Here is a 22,359-nt window from a genome sequence, read left to right as displayed (position 1 = left end):
AGCAGAAGGATGGTGCGACTTTAACTGTGGACGCTTACCTTGAGACATCAATGGAGCCATACGTGAACGGCTCTTGGAGAGTTCGCACTGACAGACCTTCAATGGGGAAGGACTCCTGCGCTTGCGGGAGTCCTGGGAGGACTGTGGCAACCGCGCCGCCAGGAGCTACATCCATCACTCCCTCAACACTTTCGGCTTCAAATGTTGACAGGCGCCGCAGTCCTCAGAGTGGTGGTGGGTGCCTGAGAACCACATACAGACAGGGGTCTGCAACCAACATCTGCCGAGCACAGGACCCACTAGGCTTGAAGGCGGAAGGCATACACACTGTTCCAACCAACGGAAAACCCCTGAAAAAAGGAGGCCAAAAAACTGGGCAGACGAACCGCTTCTCTGGATCCTTGCTGCAGCACTGAAAAGAAGAAACTGATAGCGCATTGAAGGAGGGATTATAGGGATTATTTGGACTATGTTGATGTCATATCCGGTGGACGACGTCGATACGGAGTTGTACAGTGCCCTCTACCGATGGGCAGAGGTACTGCTGAATAGTTTTTCCAGATCCAGTCTGGGGCCTGGGGAGAATTCTAAGGTAAGGAGCTGCAGCTAGTTGTCTCTATCAGATGCAAAACTCAGAGACATTTAAATGTAACCCTTTGTTGCATTAGGAGGCACTGAACATGACGTATTGGTCGTCTGACATATGATTTCTTCTCACTAGTCTCACACAAAGGTATGCTCTAGCATTACTGACCTGTTTTGGACAATTCAAGATAGATGTTCTCCAGTCCAAATATGATTTGATGACAGTTCCATCAACTATTCTCGTAGAACAGTGAAGAGTCCATTTTAGTCTTAAATCGGAAATAATTGTCTACTCCACCTGCTATTTAATGTTTAGCGGTTCATCGCCTAGAGAACTAAAAAGGTAATGTGTGCTATATAAATATCACCCATCCATTCTATTAGGTTCTAACAACTTGAAGATGTATTGAGAGGGCTGGATGAACTAGTAATATAAAGAGCCCTTACTTCAATTGATGGAACATCAAAAAAATCAATCTTATTCAATTATTAAACCATTGCATTGATTTAATAAAAATATTTATATGAGACATTTCAATTCAATATACCTGATATGCTAAATTAATATTATTTGAATGTAATAAATCAAATGGAAGATAACCGTATTAGACATTACATTACAGAAATAACAAGCATACAGAAATGAACTGCTTTAATTTCAGGAGTTCTGACAGCATCTGGAATTAAGATTTCAACAATTTTCACAGACTTACAGGATATTAAATATTAAAAATTATTGCATGCCCCACTGAGATGACATAGAAAACACAGCTGATCCCAGCTTTCAAAAGAATTGCTCATGTGAGTGTAAAATCTATTGAAAACTGGGCGAACAATTTAGAAGAAAACTAAGTCATACACGAAAAGGTGTGTAATTTAATCTTGCATACTCTTCTGTCTGGCTATGAAAATGTAATATGCTATGAGAGATCGTATGTACTTGCCATCAGTTATGGGGGGGTGCATATTTCTTATCTAGAAAACAAATCCGCTCTATTTTATCACTGCAATTTGAAACAGTAGCGAAGAACAAGCTAGAGGTTTGTGGGCGAGATACAATGTGCTGTGATGGCCTAAAGGCAACAAGGATATGTACACTGGCAATAATACTGACAAAATTTACACCTTGTAAGAAAGAACTCATCAACATAGCTGAGTCACCCTCTTTTCATTGGCTTACATGTAACATCAAAGAATCATTCCTCACGGTATATTCACACTAGAGGATCTTAGCAATTGCCGGTGTGAGCAAAGGACACATTCTTTTCTGCCTGGTTTACCTCTATTTTTCCACCACTTTAGCACTGAAACAGGAAACACTTCTGAAAAAGGAGGCACAAATATGTTGGAAGTTAGGGGCACCACAGTTTACATAGGGAAACCCCCGCCCCACAATGCGTCCTCTAGTGGGAGCATGCTTAAATCTAGAGGGTTTGCCCCTAGAAAGGTCAACAGAATCTGGTCAGCAGGATGGGTGGCAGAGTCATGGATTAGCCCAGCATGAAGGCAGCCTGGCCCCGAGTTGAATAATGCCTGCTGCCAACACATTTGTGGTGGTGCTGAGCGTGCAATCTGACATCACATTAGAGTAATAGCGCCCGATTTACAATTGGATGATAATGGAAAATCGTGCAATTTCTGAGCTCTCTGATTATACCCCCATTTCCCTCCTTCCACTCTGCTTTAAATATGTCATGTGGTAAAATAATTTACCATTGTTTACAATACAATAGCCGCGGCCCGTCCTTCAGGGCGGAGGGGCCACGCCCCCACACAGTTTGCCCCTCATGAAGAGTGCCTGTCAGGCTGAGCAAGGTCAACACTCTTCATGTTCAGCTCAGGTAGCCAGGAGCGAGGCGTGCGATTTGTGCAGATTCCTAGCTGTCTGAGCTGAGCTTTGCTGGGCTGAATTTCTTCAGTGGTAATAAGTTGTGATTAATAACTTCACCATATTAGGATAGCTTTTCCTTTTCTTATTCACAGTGAAAAACGACTGGCTAGCTCAACCAATACAGGCCCATGACTTTTCTATGGCAATTCTCTTTATTTTGGATTCCTACAAAACCATCTACAGAAACTTCAGGTATTACAAAATCAAGTTGCCCAAATGTTCACCAACTCTTCCCATTTTACCCATACCACACACGTGTCAGCAGCTCTGCACTGAGTTCTCATTGAATACTGAAGTATTTTCAAGGCCATGTATATAGTTCATTGATATCTCCATAGTCGAGCCCCATTTTTTATTAGGAAGCTACTCTACCTTTCCTTCTACGCCTGGGGGTCTGCAACGCCTACTCAGGTGTCCACAACTATTAAAAAAATTAAATAATATCACCAGATTAATATAGTGTATATAAATAAAAAAGCAAAATTGAAAGTTGAAAATTTTAAAACGTTCTGTAAATGTCAGATTAGAGGCTAAACAAAGTTTGTGTCCTCAGATTGATTCATAGGACTGGTGCAAGTGTATCAAACAGAATAAAGTATGGACGATTTGTGGTCTCAATTGAATTTGGAAAAGCCTCAAATTTCTCAGCAAAATAAAAATTTTGTTTTTTAAAATATTTGTTTGTGAAATAAATAAAACTTGAAATCATTTCTGTATTTGTTTGATGAATGCTTGTTTCATTAATTTTGTGTGCTGTTCAAGTCACCACAATTTCTGAAGCTGTGGGCCCCAGGTTCCAATAGTGATTCAGTGGAGGCCCAGAGAAGTCAAAAGTTTAAGAACCACTCCACTATGGAGAACTGAACAATTATATAGAGTTCCTCAATATTGCTTTCCATTCTGCAATAAAGTCCTGTTTTGGAGAACTTTGAATTACATTCCATGTACAACTATCTTCTCTTCTGGCTCTCCGATGCGCTCACAAGTCTTAACATTTTTCAAACTCTCCGAAGTTCATTCTCTATCTAATGCTGCATTTCACCACTAGCTCCACGAAATCTTGTTGGTGTTTGAGCACTCCACAAAAGACTCCACTGGTGGAATTTCAGCGCAATTGGCTTAGTACAATGAAAGTAATGGTGGATACTTCCTTTAACACTTTCTACAGAAAATTTATGATTTTCTGTCAACACCCGACTATATTCAGGCTCCGAATTTGAAATACACACAAGGATTCAGTCGGAATAGTGATCCTGTAGAACGAAATTTTAATTGAAATATATATTTTCCCTGAGAGAAGAGAAAACCCAAGATGCGTAAACTAATTTACAACTTAGAATGTCGCCAACTGTGTACACATTTTCTTCAATATTGACCAGTCTTAGAGAGTTGCATGATATATTGATGCAGAATTGTTTCAGCCATGTTGGCACATTAGGACGACACTTCATCAAGAAACTTCGGAAGTACAGTGCATTATCATGCATTTACAGATATGGATTTTATATCACATCAGGCAGTACCAGAGGCTTCTTAAATACCAAACAGTGGACAGGCCAGCGAGCACGTCTGGAAAAATGTGTTAATACGGCCTGCTTACAGACATGTGATGGTCTACCTGCTTTCAACCAAAGCAACTTAACACAAGACGGTCATTCAACCCATTCCTGCAGCTGCAATGGTAGGGGTTTAAAGCCCTTCATACGTTCACATGCATTAATCGTGTATTGACACTTACAAAAAAACAAGAAGGCTCACCCTTCCTCAAATCATGCTTACATTTGTTGGTGCCGTCAAGCACTACTCTAGTTAGATTTCTAGTGACCTATCAGACTATGCATGCTACAAAGTAAGACATGAAAGCAAACAAATACTTCACAGTAGGTGCGTCCTCCTCTCCATAGTGCATGTTTAGAACCGTGGGCTGCTTTCTCCGGATTACCGCTGGCTTCACAAACCAATATCTGTTGGAACCTTCTTCTTGTGAGATGCTTCATATGCGTGTAAATAATGAACATCGGCCTCACTTGTGAAATATCCACGTGTAATATACACATCAGTACAACGCTGTACAAAAGCCAGGGGACAAAAGGTGCATCCGTGCAAAGATTTACAAATTACCATCTGCAAGCTTTCTCACCCCAGTGCAGAAGGTCCATGGATGGTTTGTGATGTGGTGTCAAATACCACAGGAAATTTCTGTTAGCACAAATATGTGTCATAACAAGTTGAGATAATAGATTTTTGCACTGGACAGGATCATATTCTGATAAGTATTGCACTAGTCTTCCTTTTCTTAAAAAACATAAAGGCCTGATTTAAAGTTTGGTGGTAAATGCATATCCTTCAATTTCTAGAGGAAATGTATGTTCAGTACCAGAAAGAATTAAAATCTCAATAGATTTAGGTTTACTCTGGAATTGTTAAATTAAATTCATGCTTGATTTGCTAAATAACACTGAAGTGGTATTTTTCTTTAAATCCTCTTTCTTTACCCCCACCTCTTATATTTTCTTATTAAGTTATCTGTTCTCGCTTGAAAAATGGCAGCAGGATGTTTCCATATCTGGAGACTTTCTGTTTTTTTATTCCTGTGTGCGTATGTACCTGTGTATGTACATGTTTTTTCTGTAGTGCCAACTTAGCCTAACTCCAGCAGAGCGCTGTGCATGGTCAGAGGCAATCATAAAGTAGGCGAGTTACAGGAGAACCATTAGTTCAGAATATTCCACGGAGCCCGGGCACCACTGGTTCATGCTAGCACCAGTTTACAGAGGGCTTCTGTTTCAGCAGGCATGCTGGCAATAAGTGGCCAAAGTTCTCTGTGTGCTGCTGTAAGTGATCCCTCAGATTCCTGGTGCACTTACCTAACGTGCCCTAAATAGCCCTGATGTCTCCAAGAATCGTCTCCCCCTTGTGACATCTGGGTGCGAAGGACATAAGAGACAGTTCGAAGTGTAATGTTCGGTAGCGAGTGAGAATTTCGAAGAGTGCCAAGAGGCCGCAATGAGAGTCCTCTTTGAGCATGCAGTCCCCACTTTACCTATCTACAACAACTCTATGTCACATGCATCCATGACCATGAATGGGATGGAGGTATGCATTACTGATGTACACATCCCTGATTCACGCTGGCACCTCAATCTTCATATACAAGCAGGAAATCCTCTGCAGATCCTCAGCTACCTCATGTAATCAGAAATCAATGTACATTTACAAGTTATTTCGCACAGTACTTCTATTGCTGGCATTTTCTAGGAAGCTTTTCTGTTCCCCAGTAACCATCTTCGCTTTTCACTCTCTTTGTCCATTGTGCTTTGCCACAAACAACTTCAGTTCTTTCCCTTTTTGGAAAAAATATTTCTCTCGGGCTGTCTCCGCTTTTGTGGAAGAGAGCTCCTCCTTAGTTCCTTAGTGCCCTGGAAAGCGCTGCATGCAGAAACTGGGGTGTGGTACTTGAGCTGGTTTTAGCAGTGATGACCACTGTGGCTGTTCAAGCAGGGAGTCTCGGCTCAATCTTTAAGGATAATTCGTAGAGGGTGTCTTCATCCAATATGAGAGATCTGTCCAGAAGAAACTGTGTGACCTGCGAGAAAACAAAATAATGGTCTACATTGAAAAGAGTGGCACGTAAAAAAGGCACAAATACTCAGTACCCACTCCTCCTCAAGTCCTTACTCAATAAGAAGATGAACGCGGCTAGTTAAATTGCTAATATTAGACCTGGTTTCCAATCTCAGATTTGGTACTTGACCAAACGTTGTGTTGTTCTGAGCAAGTCACATCCACAGTATTTGATAATGTTCGGTCTAATGCTGCCCCAATTCCATGTTCCTGTTCTTCCTTCACATCATGTTTAGGTCTCTGAGATCGGTTTCCACCAGACTCTACATACCATACTGTTTAAGGTACAGTATCTCCTGTTAGAGATGCTCATGTTTTAGAATTCTCTGTAAAGCACACTGCATTTTCTTGGAGCCAATCCTGCGCTATATGACATACCTAAATAAACTATATTAATGAATAAATAAAATTAAGAACCAATTTCATCATTTAGACCAGCAATTGAGTTAGCTCATACAATGCTGTCGCTACCAAGGGGCTTACATAAGCCAGTCCTTCAATTGGGCATCATAATATCTGATAGCTGAACCAGCAGGAACATGGCCTGTTTGGCCATCTTTACTGGCCATCTCGGAGGAGACCGATTTCTTTATGTATTCACTCTCCACATTATAATTAGTAGGGGGTGGGGACATTTACCACCTGATTAATGGGTGATAAATGTTTGTTAAAAAGGGCTATATTTTGTCCAGTGTGGCATGTGGTAGCAACATTTACATGTTCAATGCTGCAATCTGTAACAACCCTACTTATCATAGGACATTTTTTACTAAACATTTGTCGGGTAGAGAAATGTGCTGGTGTAGAGAAAATCTTCAAAACAAACAGCACATTACTAATTGGCAAACAATGGAAAATGTTCTAATGAGTCATCTCCCTTTTTTCAAACATTTTCAAGGTTACCATTATGTTACGTTTGGGCTAGATCTCAGTGGTAGCCCTATTCATTTTATTGAGAAATCATAACAAACAAGTTAGTTACCTTCAGTGACGCGTTATCTGGTAGAGACTCTATCTAGCTGCAGATTCCCTACCTTTGAATTTCCCCAGGCGTCAGACTGGATCCAGAAACTTTTGCTTGAGCAATACCCCTGTGCGCGCCGTTGAGTGGTTCCACTCAGCTCCGTGTGGCATTGTCAGCATTGTTGGTGCCGGAAATTATGTCTCAGTCACCTATATAGGCACCACCCAGGTGCGTGGGTGTCAATTACTTTCCAAACCAGAAGCACAGAGCCATGACAAGAACTGACAAATATGTGTCCCCAAACTAGGGCCCTGAAAGGGATCACCCTGACCCTAGACAATGCGTCCACAGAGCGGGAAGGCATGGCTGAATGTAGGGAATCTGCAGCTAGATAGAGTCTCTACCAGATAATGCGTTACTGAAGGTAAGTAACTTTTTCATCTGATAGAGACTTCTAACTGCAGATTCCATACCTTTGTATAGATACCTAAGCCATATCCTCCTGGTGGTGGGCTGCCGACAAATGCTTTCAGACTAAAAGTCCTGCAGGAGCGAACGGGTGACATGCCCGTCCCTGTGGACCTGACTGTCCAGGCAGTATTTTGGCAAACGTGTGCAGGGATGCCAAACGTTGCTGCCTGACAGATGACTCCACAAGCTACCAGTGGTTGCAGCTTTTCTCCTGATGCAATGGGCACGTAAGCCCTCAGGAAGCTGCTTCTTAACCAGGGTGTAGCAGATCTTTATACAGAGAACGACCCATTACGTAATGGTTTGTTTTTGTCCACGCCTTCTTTGCTACCACGTACCCCACTAAGAGTTGGTCATCCACCCAGAACTCTTTTGTGCAGTCAAGGTAGAACATCAACGCTCTTTGATGGTCCAGTCGGTGAAGGCGCTCATCTTCCTTGGAGTGAGTGGTAGAGAAAAGAAGGTAGGCAGGGTGACAGTCTGTCCCCAATTAAATTGGGTCACCACCTTTGGGAGGGAAGAGGCAGAGGTGCAAAGCACTACCTTAAAAGGAAACATTGAGATATGGAGGCCTGGATGACAAGGCCTGTATCTCACTCACTTTCCGGGCAGATGTTATTGCCCCTAAGAAGGCTGACTTGATGGTAAGCAGCTGGAGGGGCAATTGGGCAGTCGCTAAAGTGAGCACACATGAGGTATGGGAGAACTAAATTTAGATCCCACTGAGGCAGGGTAACGGGCGTATGGGGAAACATACGCATAAGCTCTTTCAGAAACCTGTTTACAATAGGGGACTTAAATAAAGAGGGCTAGTCAGGCAGCCACACAAAAAAATATAATGCAGACTGATAGCCCTTAAGAGTGCCCAGAGCAGAGCCCTGCTGGGCAAGAGACAGAATGAAAAGAAGAACATCAGAGAGAGAAGCATAAAGAGGATCTAAAGACTTCCCTGTACAATATTTTACAAATCTTTGCCAACAGCAGGTGTATAGCTTCTTGGTGGAGGAACGCCTGGCTGGCAAAATAACATTACAGACTTTGGGAGGAAGGTCAAAGGCTTTCAACTGTCGCCACTCAATCTCCATGCATGAAAGCATGGAGTTGACAGATTTGGGTGGAGATCCTACCGAAATAAAAACTTGATCGGAGGATCAATGTTCAGCTTCAGAAGCTCGAGATACCAGAGTCTCTGTGCCGAATCCAGAGCCACAAGGATTACTTAGGCCCATTTGCTCTTGATCTTTTTGAGAACTCCGGGGAGGAGTGGTATGGGCGGAAAGGCATACAGGAGACCTAAGCTCCATTCACGGCAAAAAGCATCATCAAGTGATTGCCGCGTTGGAAACTCCAACGCACAATATTGCTGACACTGCACATTGTCTTTAGAGGCAAACAGACCTCAGCAAAGCTCTCCCCACTGCTGAAAGAGACCTTGTAACACCTGAATGGGGAAACACCACTTATGATCCGCTAGGCATCGCCAGCTGAGTTCGTCCGTCCTTGCGTTCAGAGACCTGACAGGTGTTGAACCACCATGGGTGACGCCCTGCTGCTCCAGCCATGTCCATAGACGCAGGGCCTCTTGACAAAGGGACCATGACCCCGCCATGCCCTGTTTGTTGCATTACCACATGGTGGTGATGTTGTCCATGAACACCTTCACTAACTTCCCCTTGACAGAGGGAAAAAATGCCTTAAATGCTTGTCGGATTGCCCGGAGCTCCAACATGTTGATGTGGAGTCTGGATTCCACCAGAGACCAGAGTCCTCTGATCTCCACCTCTCCCAGATGGCCACCCCATCCCAGAAGTGATGCATGTGTCAATACTGTAAGGTCTGGTTGGGGGAGGACGACAAGTCTGCCTCTGACCGAATTGAGTTGAGTTCCCTCTGAGATTTGGACCATGTTGAGAGAGTTGCCCGAGCCCAGTGAAACTTAAGGTCCCACTGCAGAGCCCGCATATGCCATCTGGCATGATTTACCAGCAGGATGCAGGATGCAGGAGGCCATGAGGCCCAGCAGCCTCAGAGTCAGTCTCACCAAAACCCAAGATACAAGCGGAAACATCAGTATCATAGCCGTAATATCTTGGACTCGCTGCCGGGGAGGGTAAGCCTGAAACTGCACCATCTACAGAACAGCTCCTATAAAGGAGAGCGCCTGAGAGGGAGTCAGGTGTGAGTCTGGCACATTTATAGTAGACCCCAGCAAATACAGAAAGTTTTCCTTGGCTGGAGGTGGGAAACAACTGCCTGGGACGAACTCGCCTTCAAAAGCCAGTCGTCGAGGTAGGGGAAGACTGAAACGCCTGACCTGTGCAGATGAGCTACGATCACTTCCATCACCTTGGTGGACACCCAAGGGGAACTGGTAAGGCCAAATGGCAGCACGGTGAACTGAAAATGATCATGGCCTACCTTGAAACGCAGGTAATGTCTGTGGGCTGGCAGAATAAGAATATGAAAGTACGCATCCTGTAAATCCAGCGCTACCAACCATCCTTCTAGGTCTAGGGCAGACAAGGCCTAAGCCAATGGGAGCATCTTGAACTTCTTCTTCTTGAGGAAGAGATTTATGGTCCGTAGATCTAGAACATGGTGAAGACTCATGTTCTTTTTTGGTATCAGAAAGTAGTGGGAATACGGGAGCCGTAACTTCCTCTGGGAGTAGAGACATATGATCCTCCGGCAGCCATGTTGGCAGTATTGGGGGAGGTAAGTGTAGGAATGTACCCTCTTTTTGGCTTGGTTACCCCCACTTTTTGCCTGCTATCTATTTGCCTAGACTGTTTTCACTGGGATCCTACTAACCATGACCCCATTGATTGTGCTCTGTCCCTCTAAATACTAGTATCCGTTTATAAGTCCCTTGTATATGGTGCTTAGGTACCTAGGGTATTGGGATACCAGGGGTCCCCCATGGGCTGCAGCGTGTATTGTGCCACCCATGGGAGCCCATCAAAATGTGTCTGCAGGCCTGCCATTGCAGCCTGCATGAAAAGATGCATGCACCTTTTCACCACAGGTGACTGCACCAGGTCGCTGTAAGTCACCCCTGGGCAGGCCCTCCTAGCCCAGAGGGCAGGGTGCAGGTCCCTGTGTTTGAGGGCACTCCTGCATGAGTAGAGGTGCCCCTATGAGCTCCAGCTCCATTGCACTGAACTTCGCAGGTGTGGGGAAGGCATTAAACCTGTGTACTGGACACAGGATCTGTGTCCAGCTACATAATTGTAACTCTGAACCTGGGCATTTTTGGTATCAAACATGTCAGAATCATACCCCAATAATGTTGCCAGTATTGGTTGTATGATTCCATGCACTCTGGGGGTCCTTAGAGAACCCCCTGGTATTGCTCCTACCAGTCTTCTAGGGTTTTACGAGCAGCCCCCGCTGCTGCACCCCCCTCAGACATGTTCCTGCCCTCCTGCTGCTTAACCAGCTCAAGCAGGGGAAGGCAGAACAAAGGATTTCCTGTGGGAGAGGAAGGCAATAGCTTCTCCCTTGGAAATAGGTGTTATAAGGCTTGGGAGGGGTAGCCTCCCCAAGCCACCGGTTTGCTTTGAAGGGCACATTTGGTGCCCTCCTTGTATAAACCGGTTTGCAGCAGTCCAGGGACCCCTGGTCCCTGCTCTGACATGAAACTGGACAAAGGAAAGGGGTGGTGCCCAGAGCTCCTCCAGGTGGCCAATCAATTCTGCCATTTTGAAACCAAGATGTGCAGAGGCCCGTGGGAGCATCTGAGTGGTCGGGTCAGGAAGGGACGTCAGAGACCCCTCCTGATAGGTGGTCACCTCACAAGGTGACCAAACCCCCTTTTAGGGCTATTTAGGGACTCCCTCAAGGGTAGGTCCCTGGATTCCATGTGCAAGACCAGGACTCCTCTGCATCGTTTATTTCTACTTCTGGCCACTGGAACCACAATTGGACTCTTCAGGAACCGATAAGACTGCAAGTCCTGAGACAATCTCACCTTGCAACATTGTTTCTCCGGCTCCTCCCAGCAACTGCAACATTTCCCTGGCTGTGCATCCTCTGGGGTTGGCGAGACTTCAGCCTGCACCAAGAAGCAAGAAGGAACCTCCCTTGGAGTGAAGGAGTCACTCCCCTGCATCTGCAGGCACCTACAGCAACGATGTCCTGCTGTGTGGATCTGCCCTCCCCTGAACCGTGTGGATCCTGCATCACAGGTGGTGGTCTAGAATGGTCCGATTGGTCTTCTCTGCCAGTTGCCAAACTTGGGAGACTGTGAGCCCTTGTCTCTCCTTACAGGATAGTACCCCTGTGAACCGCGACTCTTGCAACTACCGAGGCTTGTCTCCTGCTTCAAGCGATCTTCAGGCTCAGAGTAGCCCCTGCCCCCAACACCTCTTCCTCACAAGCACAGTCTCCTCTATGCTACTCCAGCGATGTGGAACTCCTCTCCAGGTGTGCTGATTGGGCCTCACTTCGACTTACTGTTCCTGCTATCGGTGGATTGCCTATATTTCTTCTGGCTCTCCCGACTGCTGAGGGTCAGCCCGACTCCCCTCCAAGGGTCGAGTCCCCTGGACCTTGCTGGTCCTTTTCAGCCTTGCAACTCTTCTTTTACTTCATCTTACTTTGACCATCTGTGACCTGACGACCGAAGTAGGACACCATCGGCTCTGCTCCAAGGACTCCTCTTCAACTCCTGGCTCCACAGCTGGTCTTTTCCTTCCCCCATCGACCCGATCTTCATCCACAGAAGGGTGGGCAGAGGTTCCTGCACCCACCAGACACTCCATTGTGGAATGGACTCTGTCACCCTTCTTTTCCAGATCCTCTTCTTCCAGAATCCAGCTTTGGTTCCTTCTAGTCTGGTCCTGTTCATGCACAATCCATTTTCTCAGTCCTCTTGTTAGTCCTTTGGAAAACCAGGTACTTACCTCTGCTCTCCTGGTCAATGTATAGTGTGTACTACCTCCAGTTGGGGGACTACCTATAAATAATCTAGTGTTGTGTTACTATAATAAAGTATCTTTATTTTTGTAACACTGTGTGGTTCTTTCATGTGTGATAAGGTGCTGTGTGACTATTGTGGTATTGCATAAGCTTTGCATGTCTCCTAAATAAGACTTGGGTGCTCATCCACAGCAACCTCTAGAGAGCCCTGACTTCCTAGATACTGCCTACATTTACTAATAGGGGTTACCTGGTATAAAGGGCAAACACCATAGGTGTCCACCACACACTAGGCCAGCTTCCTACAGAAAGGATTGGAAAGGCAGGGCATAGCCCATCCTGATGATCTGCAGTACCCATGCGTCTGATGTGATGGGCTGCCAGTGGAGGAGATGATGGTGAATTCTCCCTCTAACTGGGCAAGCATTGTCCTGCAGAAACAAACTAGGATGGCTTTGAGGCTGCAGCTGGCAGGTGCTGGGTGGCGGATGACTTCTTACTTCCAGACCCTCTAGGTCAGAAGGCACCGCGTCCACGTCCTCGCATAGCCTAGGGTGGTTGTGTAGGACAGTGACTGGCATAAGGCTGGTACAGTGTCATGCCCCTCTCGTATCCACAAAAGGGACAAAAGGCAGACGGTGGATGGGGGATCGCTGAAGGGCCCAAGGACTTGGCCATAGGCCGAGAGTCCTTAAATCGCTCCAGCGCCGAGTCTGCTTTCTCACCTGTTAGAAATGGGGCCTCTGTTTGGCAGTCAGTTGGCACTCTGTCCAAGCAGGGACCCTCACTCTAGTCAGGGTAAGGGAGATACACACCTAGGATAACCCCTGCTCACCCCCTTGGTAGCTTGGCACAGGCAGTCAGGCTTATCTCCGAGGCAATGTGTAAAGTATTTGTACCAACACACACAGTAACACAGTAAAAACACTACAAAAGTGACACAAGATCAGTTTAGAAAAAAAGCAAATATTTATCTAAATAAATCAAACAAGGCCATAACGACAAAAATCCAATATACATAAGCAAAGTTATGAATTTTCAAAGTAAAAAGAGTCGTAACATATAGAAATCAATGGATGCGTTGTTTTTACACAGAGTACCTGGTTTGCGTTAAATATAAAGCTGCACAGGTGAGCGTACATCGGAATAGTAAGCGATGCGTTGATTCTTGACTCGCAAGTGAGGCTGTGCGTTGTTTCTTTTCTAGTCGGGTAGGCGATGCATTGTTTTTCCCTCCCGCAGAAGAGCGATGCATTAATTTCCAGACGGGCAACCTCAGATCCGTGCAGGTTCATTGTGGTTCTGATGCAAAGCGACGATGTATGCAAAATCTTGGCGCAAGGTGGTGAAGAGCCGCGCTGCGTGGGTGATGCGTCGATTTTGGAAGACACACAGAGGTGTTGCATCGATTTCCCAGACGCAATGAAGGGGGTGCATCGATTTTTTTAGCTGAGAAGAAGGTGCTGCGTCGATTTTTCTCCCACAAGGCTCCTGTGCATGGATTTCAGTCTTGGTTCCACCAGCTTCTCCTTTCAAGGGTCATGGGACTGGATTGGGCACTACTTGGCAGGGTAGGAGTCTCTTCAAGAGAGTCCAGGTGCTGGCAGAGGAAGCCTTTGATGGCCCTGAGACTTCAGAACAGGGGGCAAGCTCAGTCCAAGCCCTTGGAGACACTTCACATGCAGGAAAGCACACCAAAGTCCAGTCTTTATCCTCTCAAAGGCAGAAGAAGCAACTGTAGACCAACCCATCAAAGCACACTCACAGGCAAAGGGGCATTACTCCTCATCCAGCTCTTCAGCTGTTCTCCTTGGCAGAGGTTCCTCTTGATCCAGAAGTAATCTACAAATCTGGGGTTTTGGGTCCACTACTTATACTCCTTTCTGCCTTTGAAGTAGGTAAACTTCAAAGAAATGTCTCTGTTGTTCACAAGATCCTGCCTTGCCCAGGCCTGGCCCCAGGCACACTCCAGGGGGTTGGAGACTGCATTGTGTGAGGATAGGCACAGCCCTTTCAGGTCCAGGAGACTCATCAGGATATGCATGACACACTTTGGCTCCCTTTGTGTCACTGTCTAGAGGGAATCCACAAACAGCTCAACTGTCAGTCTGACCCAGGCGTGGATTCCACAGGCAGGGGCACTGAATGGTTAAGCAAGAAAATGTCCACTTCCTAAAAGTGGCATTTTCAAACAGACAATCTAAAAACCAACTGTGCCAAAAGATGTATTTTTAAATTGTGAGTTCAGAGACCACAAACTGCATATTTCTATCTGCTTCCAATGGGAAACTGCACTTAAAAGATATTTCAAGGCTGTCCCCATGTTAACCTACGGGAGAGATAGGCCATTGCAATAATGAAATCCAAATTTGGCAGTATTTCACTATCAGTACATGTAAAACACACCAGTACATATCCTACCCTGTAAATACACTGCACCTTGTCCATGGGGCTACCTAGGGCCTACCTCAGGGGTGACTTACATGTAGTAAAAGGGAAGGTTTGGGACTGGCAAGTGAGGGCACTTGTCAGGTGAAATTGGCAGTGCGAGACTGCACACACAGACACTGCAGTGGCATGTCTGAGACATGTTTACAGGGCTACTCATGTGGGTGGCACAATCAGTGCTGCAGGCCCACTAGTAGCATTTGATTTACAGGCCCCGGGCACCTCAAGTGCACTTTACTAGCGACTTACTAGTAAATCAAATATGCCAATAAGGGAAAAACCAATCACCAATACAATTTAGAAAGAGAGCATATGCACTTTAGCACTGGTTAGCAGTAGTAAAGTGCCCAGAATCCTATGGCAACAAAAAACAGTCAGAGAAAGTAGGGGGAAGGGGGCAAAAAGTTTGGAGATGACCCTGCAATAAGGGCCAGATCCAACATCGCCAAACAAGCAAGTTCCATCGAAGGGCATGTCCATCAGGTTTACCTGGACATCCCCAGAAAAACAAGATGCCCTCAGCCAGGCGTGGTGCTATAAGGCCACTGTCAACACAACCGCTCTGCCTAGAGAGTCAGTCGTATGCAGGCCACACTAAATGGAGAACTTTGCTGAGTCCCTCCCATTTCTTACTGCTTGAGAGAGTATGGCCCAGACCTCATCAGGACCTGAGGCAGCACTTGTGCAACTGCATCCCAAATGGTTTGTGAGAGATAGCTCAATAAGCACAAGGTGTTCACCGACCTCAGTGCCAGGTTGGTGGAAGAAAACGTCTTCCCAATATGGTTCAGTCCCTAGGATTCCCTGTCTGGGGGAGTGGAAGGGAATGCACCATGGGAAGTTAAGGCTTGGACACCAAGCTCTCAGGGGTGGGTTGTTGGCTAGGGTGACTAGGGTCACCCGGTACAGTGAGCAATCAACAGATGGGTAGCTCTCTCCTGGTCGGAGCTAACTAGTGCGGAAAGAAAAGAACTGATGCAAGCGTGGCTTAGTGGCACCTACATAGGTGACCGTGACATCACTTCTGGTGCCAATTATGCCACATGTAGCCGAATGGAGCCACTTGACTGCGCAGGCAGGGGTATTGCTCGAGCAAAGGTTTCTGGATCCATTCTGACGCCTGGGAAAATTCAAGGCTAAGGAATCTGCAGCTAGCAATCTGTATCAGATATGATAACTTTTATGCTTGTAGTGTAATGTCACTAACAGTTTTTTGAGTCCCATGTTAGTGAGGAATGGAATTGAGAAGAAAGTTACTATCTGATATGTTGAGGGAAGCCTCTGTTAAGCATTTACTGTCTTTCTTGGGTGCCTCACAATATCTTAGACAACATTTATTGGGTGTATGGTGGCTCTTTTATCTATGGAAACACATAATTACAATTCAGCTGGGAAAAAAGAAGTAGGCCTTGAAGACTATGCATGTCCTAGGAACATGGATCATGCTCAGGGGTTTTTGTGGCCAGCCATTTATTGATGGGTTTTCGATTCGACCTGACAGTGCAACTTTCTGCAAGCTTTAAGGTTTGCCAGTTCTCTAAAACATACACACAGTGGGCTCTGGTGGCTCCAAGAGGAGTTTAAATGTCTCACCTCCTACTATTACCTGCTTGGTGCATCTGCCTCTCATGGAGTATTCTCTTTGCCATGCATGATGGCCAATTATACATCATAAAAGAAATCTGAATCATCACAAATTAAATTCTTTAGCTCATAGATGCACTATATACAGAAAGCAAGCCATTTTTATTTAAGTATTTTTAATTGCTGTAGGCTTTTTAGGGCTGATGATAGCCAAAACCTTTTCATTTTGCTAAAATAATATGCATAATGAACTTACATCTAGGGTTTCAGCCAGCCCTCTTCAGTCATTGGTCTGTTATTGTCTTTCACATTTTTCCTTCATCCACTACAACATACATCATGGGGCAGTGGGTCAGCCAACTTCAGCCATTGGCTATCTTCACTGTGAGTAATGGCATTCTGCCATTTCATACAGAGCACATCCAGACACAAATTAGTTCACTTCAGTGCAGGGACTACTATGTCAATATATGATTTTGTAGATCAGAAATATTTTAGATTTTTTACATTTTGTTTATTGACAAAGCAAATAGCCTGTCAGATAACACAAGACTGACTGGCTTTGCCAATGCTTGTTTATAAGTTTTAGTGAGCAGTAGAAATGCAAGACTGAACTATTGGCTTTACCTATGCTTGCTGGCATTCAATTTTCAATTATTTTTCAGAGATCCCTTGAAGAAGTACTTTCTGTAGAAATCAGTTTGCTTTTGTTTGGAAATTGCAGTCGTAGTAAAATTGTGCATTTGAGGTAATATAATTATAAGCAATAGCCAGGTTGTGCCTTAACACGAAGCGTCACATGGTTCAACAATGCCAGTATGCATTTCCAAATTGTGCTCTAATAAAAGAACACTTATTGAGTTAATGAAAGATGAAAAGCAAAAGGCCAACAGTTTGAGACAAGTCAAGAAACAGGTATATAACAAATTTCTCCTTGCTGTTTGATACTACTTCTCCCTTTTGTGGTACATCACTCCCTAGATGCCATCAATTATATCTTATGCCTAGATGTATTCTAGAAAATGAGTTACCTGATCTGAATTTTTCTTGCACTGCTATATGTTTTGTATTTGTTCTTTTTACACTGTAAATAAAACGTAATCACCATTTTACCATGGGTGGCATACCCCTATTACATTTTGCTGATGACAAATTATGGTTCTGTGTCCAAGGGTGATGAAAGAAGTCCAATAAGTTTTATCAATACATTCACTTGGAGTCTCCATTATTCAGAATGCAACTTTAATTAGCACTGCAAATCAGACAGTTTCACCCTACCAAAAATACTACATTTTGATTAACTTCTAGTTGGTCAATATATACCCAAGAGATTAATATTTAGTACCTCAGATCAGAAAATAAGTTACTTACCTGTAACTGTAGTTCTCTACTATTGGTATCTTTCAAAGATTCACATGATGTTAATACTTCTTATGAGTGAAGGGATCCTCTTAGGGGAGGAGGGTGGGTTGCATGTGAATCTATGAAAGATACCAATACTGGAGAACTACAGTTACAGGTAAGTAATGTATTTTCTTCCCTAGTATTGGATCTTTCATAGATTCACATGCTTGAATCAAAGTAACAAAAGCAATACAGCAAAACAAAACATATGGTCGGCATTGCAAAACACAACTAGCGGATGTAGGGAAAAGAAAGAGGCTCACCTTATTTAAAGAGATATCATAACACCGCCTGTTTCACAGCTGCATCCATTTTATGGCTCCCATCCAGGCAATAATGCTTTGTGAATGTGTGCCTGCTGGACCATGTTGCCACTCTGCAAATGTGTTGAATTGGTACTCCATCAAAAAGAGCCGTTGATGTGGCCATGGTTATGGTGGAGTGGACTCTTACTCTGTCTTGTAAAGACTTTCCAGCTTGTGAATGGCAAAACTATAAAATAATAGCAATCAATTTAGCTATAGTCTTCTTGGTTACTGGGAGACCTTTCCTGATACCTCCGTATGCTAGAAATAACTGGTCTGATTTTCTTATGTGATGGGTCCTGTGCAAATAGTACTTGAGGCATTGTTTGATGTCTTGAGAGAGCAGGGATTTCTCTGCTGGCATCTGAGGATTTGGGAAAAAAGTTCTGAGAACCACTGGCTCACTTAAGTGGAAGTCAGATGGTACTTTTGGAATAAACTTAGGGTTTGTTCGCAGGATAACACTGTCTGTTGTAAACTGTAAAATAGGTTGCTTGACAGTAAAAGCTTTTATGTCACTTACCCTCTTGGCAGAAGTGAGAGCCAGTAAGATTGCTGTTTTCCAGGTCAAATATTTTAGCTCTGATTTATGAATTGGGTCGAATGGCTGCTTTATAAGCTGCCCAGGACTACATTGAGGTACTACAATGGTGTTTTGTTTTAACAGGTGGAAAAACCCTGATGAGTCCTTAGAGGAATAGTTTCATAATACGAGAAGACCACAAGAATGGTGCATTATTGGTGTGTCTGAATCTTGAAATTGCCGCCAGATTAACTTTTATTGAGGAATAAGACAATCCAGGCCTAGATAAGTGTAGCAAATATGGAAGAATCCGTTCTGGCGGTGCTGTGAGTGGATGGATGTCAGAGGATAAGCACCAAAGGCAGAAGTGTTTCCATTTGAATCTATGGGTTCTCTCTGTTGTGTCGGCCCTTGCCTTGGCCAGTATTTCTCTGCAATCTGATGGAATGATTAATGAGGAGAATTCATAGAATTCAGGATCCAGGCCAGTAAGTGCAGCGATGTTGGGTCTGGATGCTGTATCCGGCCTAGGTTCATCGTCAGCAAGTCTACTGTTATCCTGAGTTGTAGATGAGGTTGCTTCGAGAGAAGTAGGAATTCGGTGAACCAGAGCTGTCTGGGCCACCTGGGAGCTATGAAAAGTCTGCAAGGTTCCCTCTTCATTTTGTTGATCACCTTTGGGACCAATGGAATCGGTGGAAAGGCGCAGACATATACCCCTGACCACTGCATCAAAAATGCATTCCCCCACGATCCTTTAGAAGATTCCAACTTTACCCCACCAGTGGTATAGCTCGTTCAGTATCTGTAGATTTAGCACCCATCCATGGTATGGAATGGTGGTCCTGCTTAACGAGTCTGCAAGCAGATTGGATACTCCTGGCACATGCTCTACCTTGATGGATATGTGATGTTGGTGCCCAGTTCCAGATGTCCTGTGCCTGAGCAGAGAGTGATTTAGAGTGGGTTCCTCCTTGTTTGTGTAGATAGAACATACTGGTGGTATTGTCTGTTCGTGTGAGGACCGATGAGTGTGTTACCTTGGGAAGAAAAGCTTTTAATGTTAAGGCAATAGCTTTGGGCTCCAGCTGATTGATATGAAGTTTCTTTTCCTCTGTGGACCACTTTCTATTGATCTGTAGGTCCTGGAGGTGGGCCCCCCAGCCTTCCAGTGATGCATCTGTTGTTATGATGAAGTTGAGGATTTCCTGTAGATATCCAAACCCTTTCGATAGGTTTGAGGGCTGTGTCCACCAATACATTACTGTCCTCCTTGCGGGTGTTATCTGAATAAGGTCTCCGAATGAGCTCTGTATCTGGATCCATTGCCTGCCTAGTTGTTCCTCAAGTGGCCGCAGACGTAAGCGACCATTTGGGACCAGCGGAAGGCACAAAGAGATCATTCCCATGAATGATTTGTACATCCGCACAGAAACTGACTTTCTTTTGGATAGTGTGATTGCTAGTTGATGAACTTTTGCTTGTCTGTCCTTGGGAGGAAAGGGTCTGTTCTTTACTATGTCTAGAATGGCTCCCAAGAACGTTAATCTTTTTGTTGGTTCTAGTTGAGACTTGCAGTAATTGGTTGTGAAGCCTAATCTGTTGAATAATGTGAGGCAATTGGCTGTTGCTGCTGCTGTTTGCTATGATGTAGAGGCTTTTATGAGCCAATCATCCAAGTATGGGAAGACTGTTGCCTGAAGTGACCTGCTACTGGGGCCAACAACTTTGTGAAAATTTTGGGGGCAGATTTTAGTCTGAATGGTAGTACTCTGAACTGAAAATGGATACCGGCTACATGGAAGTGGAGGAATTTGCAATGCCTTGTGCATATTGGGATATGGAAGTATGGGTCCTGACGATCTAGTGATGTCATGTAATCTCTGTTGTTCAAGAGTTGTAGGATGTCCTGAAGCATCACTATGCAAAAAGTTTGTTTCTTTAGAAATTTGTTTAGCCTTCGAAGGTCGAGTATAGATCACCATTCTCCTGAGGGTTTCCTGACAAACAAGAAGCGTGAGAAGAATCTTATTCTGTTTTGGGTTTTTAGAATGATCTCTACCGCTCCTTTTTTCATCATGTTGAATATCTCTTTTAAGAGTTGTTTTAATTGAGGCGGTGATGGGCATGACAGTAGGATTTTTGGAGGAACTCCAGTGAATGTCCTCTAGAGATGACAGCTAGAACCAATCTGTCTGAAGTAATTGCGGGCCATTGCTGGAAATTATTTGCAATTTGACCTCTAATCCAATATGTTAGTGAGGTAGTCGGTATCTCTGGCAAGTCTTTGTTTTCTAGTATCTCTGCCTCTTGTAGGCAACTTTCCTCTGGTAGTGTGCTTTTATGCAGCTGCTGGGGGTTGCCTGTTTTGTTGTTGTTGACCATATTGTGGACTGTATTGAGTTTGAGTAGACTAGTACTGCCTGTAGGGTTGATAACTTCCCCGAAATGAATAGCTTTCTCTTCCCCTAGCTTCTCGAAAGGGCTATTTCCAGTATTGCAGCGTGCAGAGGGACTTGGATGTGTCTGTGTCAGCCTTTATCGATTGCAGGGCATCATCTACATGTTTGGCAAATAATGACTCCCCGTCAAATGGCATATCTTTGTCTGGATCTGCTGGTGTAAGGAGGTGGATTTCAACCACCCCTCTCTGCGGAGAACTGTAACCCCTGCTAGCTGTCTGAATCACGTAGTGTAAACATCAATGGTGCAGTTGATTAGTTCCGCTGACACGCCCTCACCCTCCTGCAGGATCTTACGTGCCTCTAATTTCGTCTCCTCAGGTAACAGGTCTACGTATGGTGACATGTTTGACCACATCTGGCGGTCAAAACAGGCCAGAATAGCTAGCACGTTTGTTGCTCTTACTGTAGTGGGTGCCTTTGTGGAGAATCTTTTTCTGATGCTATCTAGCCTACAGCTACCTCTATCCGAACAAGAGGATATTGGTGCACAGGGGTTCTTCGAGCGGCGTTGTGCTGCTTGGGATACAACTGAATTCGGTTTTGGTTGACCTATAAGGCAAGTTGGAGAGTTGTCTTGGGCCTTATACTTCTTATCCAAATGTGGGATGAATGGAGACACAGTAGCTGGGTTTTTCATGGCCTTCAGACCTTCCTGCCAAAAGAAATCTATTATCGGAATAGCTCTTACTGATTTCTTTACCGGTTCTTTGAAGTCATAAAAAAACAATCTGTTTCTTTCATTAATAGCCGCAGTCCACATTTCTTGGTTGCTCGCTCCATCAAGTTGTGGAATTCACCAATGTCTTCCGGTGGCGAATCCACTCGTGCCGCCAGGGGTGGAGAGGGGGTGGGAATGAATTAGTTGTCCCACTCATCTTGCTCGGTCACCGTGTCCTTTATCTGCCCTTTCTCTCTATTCTCGTCTGACGATGGGGCATCCTCAACAGGAGGTTGTGTTAATTCAGTTTTCACTCCTTGTGTAGAAGCAGTTGCCGTTGTGACCAGCGGAGTGGGTCCTGGTAAAGGAGTAGTTGTCTGAAAGAGCTGCACTGGAAGTCATAGGTGTGGCAAGAGTTGATGGTGGGAATCTGCAGTAGCAGTCCTGCAGCATACTCTGAAGGTTTGCTATTAGGGCTACTGGCACAGGAATAGACTGCTCCTGTTGGAGTGCTGAA

The 22,359-nt window shown here is 44.7% G+C and overlaps 1 protein-coding gene across 1 annotated transcript in view; it reads right to left on the bottom strand.

Annotated features, from left to right (window-relative positions):
* Nucleotides 1-1,068: 1,068 nt before the first annotated feature.
* The window catches only part of RASGRF2 (Ras protein specific guanine nucleotide releasing factor 2), a 1,901,930-nt gene continuing 1,880,639 nt past the window's right edge, over nt 1,069-22,359 (bottom strand). Inside the window, exon 27 of the mRNA XM_069224559.1 lies at nt 1,069-6,062. Coding sequence (XP_069080660.1) covers nt 5,970-6,062 — 93 coding nt within the window. The 3' untranslated portion in view covers nt 1,069-5,969. The remainder of the gene's footprint in view (nt 6,063-22,359) is intronic.

This window comes from Pleurodeles waltl, chromosome 1_1 (genome assembly GCF_031143425.1).
Source record: "Pleurodeles waltl isolate 20211129_DDA chromosome 1_1, aPleWal1.hap1.20221129, whole genome shotgun sequence".
Classification (NCBI taxonomy): Eukaryota; Metazoa; Chordata; class Amphibia; order Caudata; family Salamandridae; genus Pleurodeles; species Pleurodeles waltl.
This window is presented reverse-complemented; position numbering and strand designations above follow the sequence as displayed.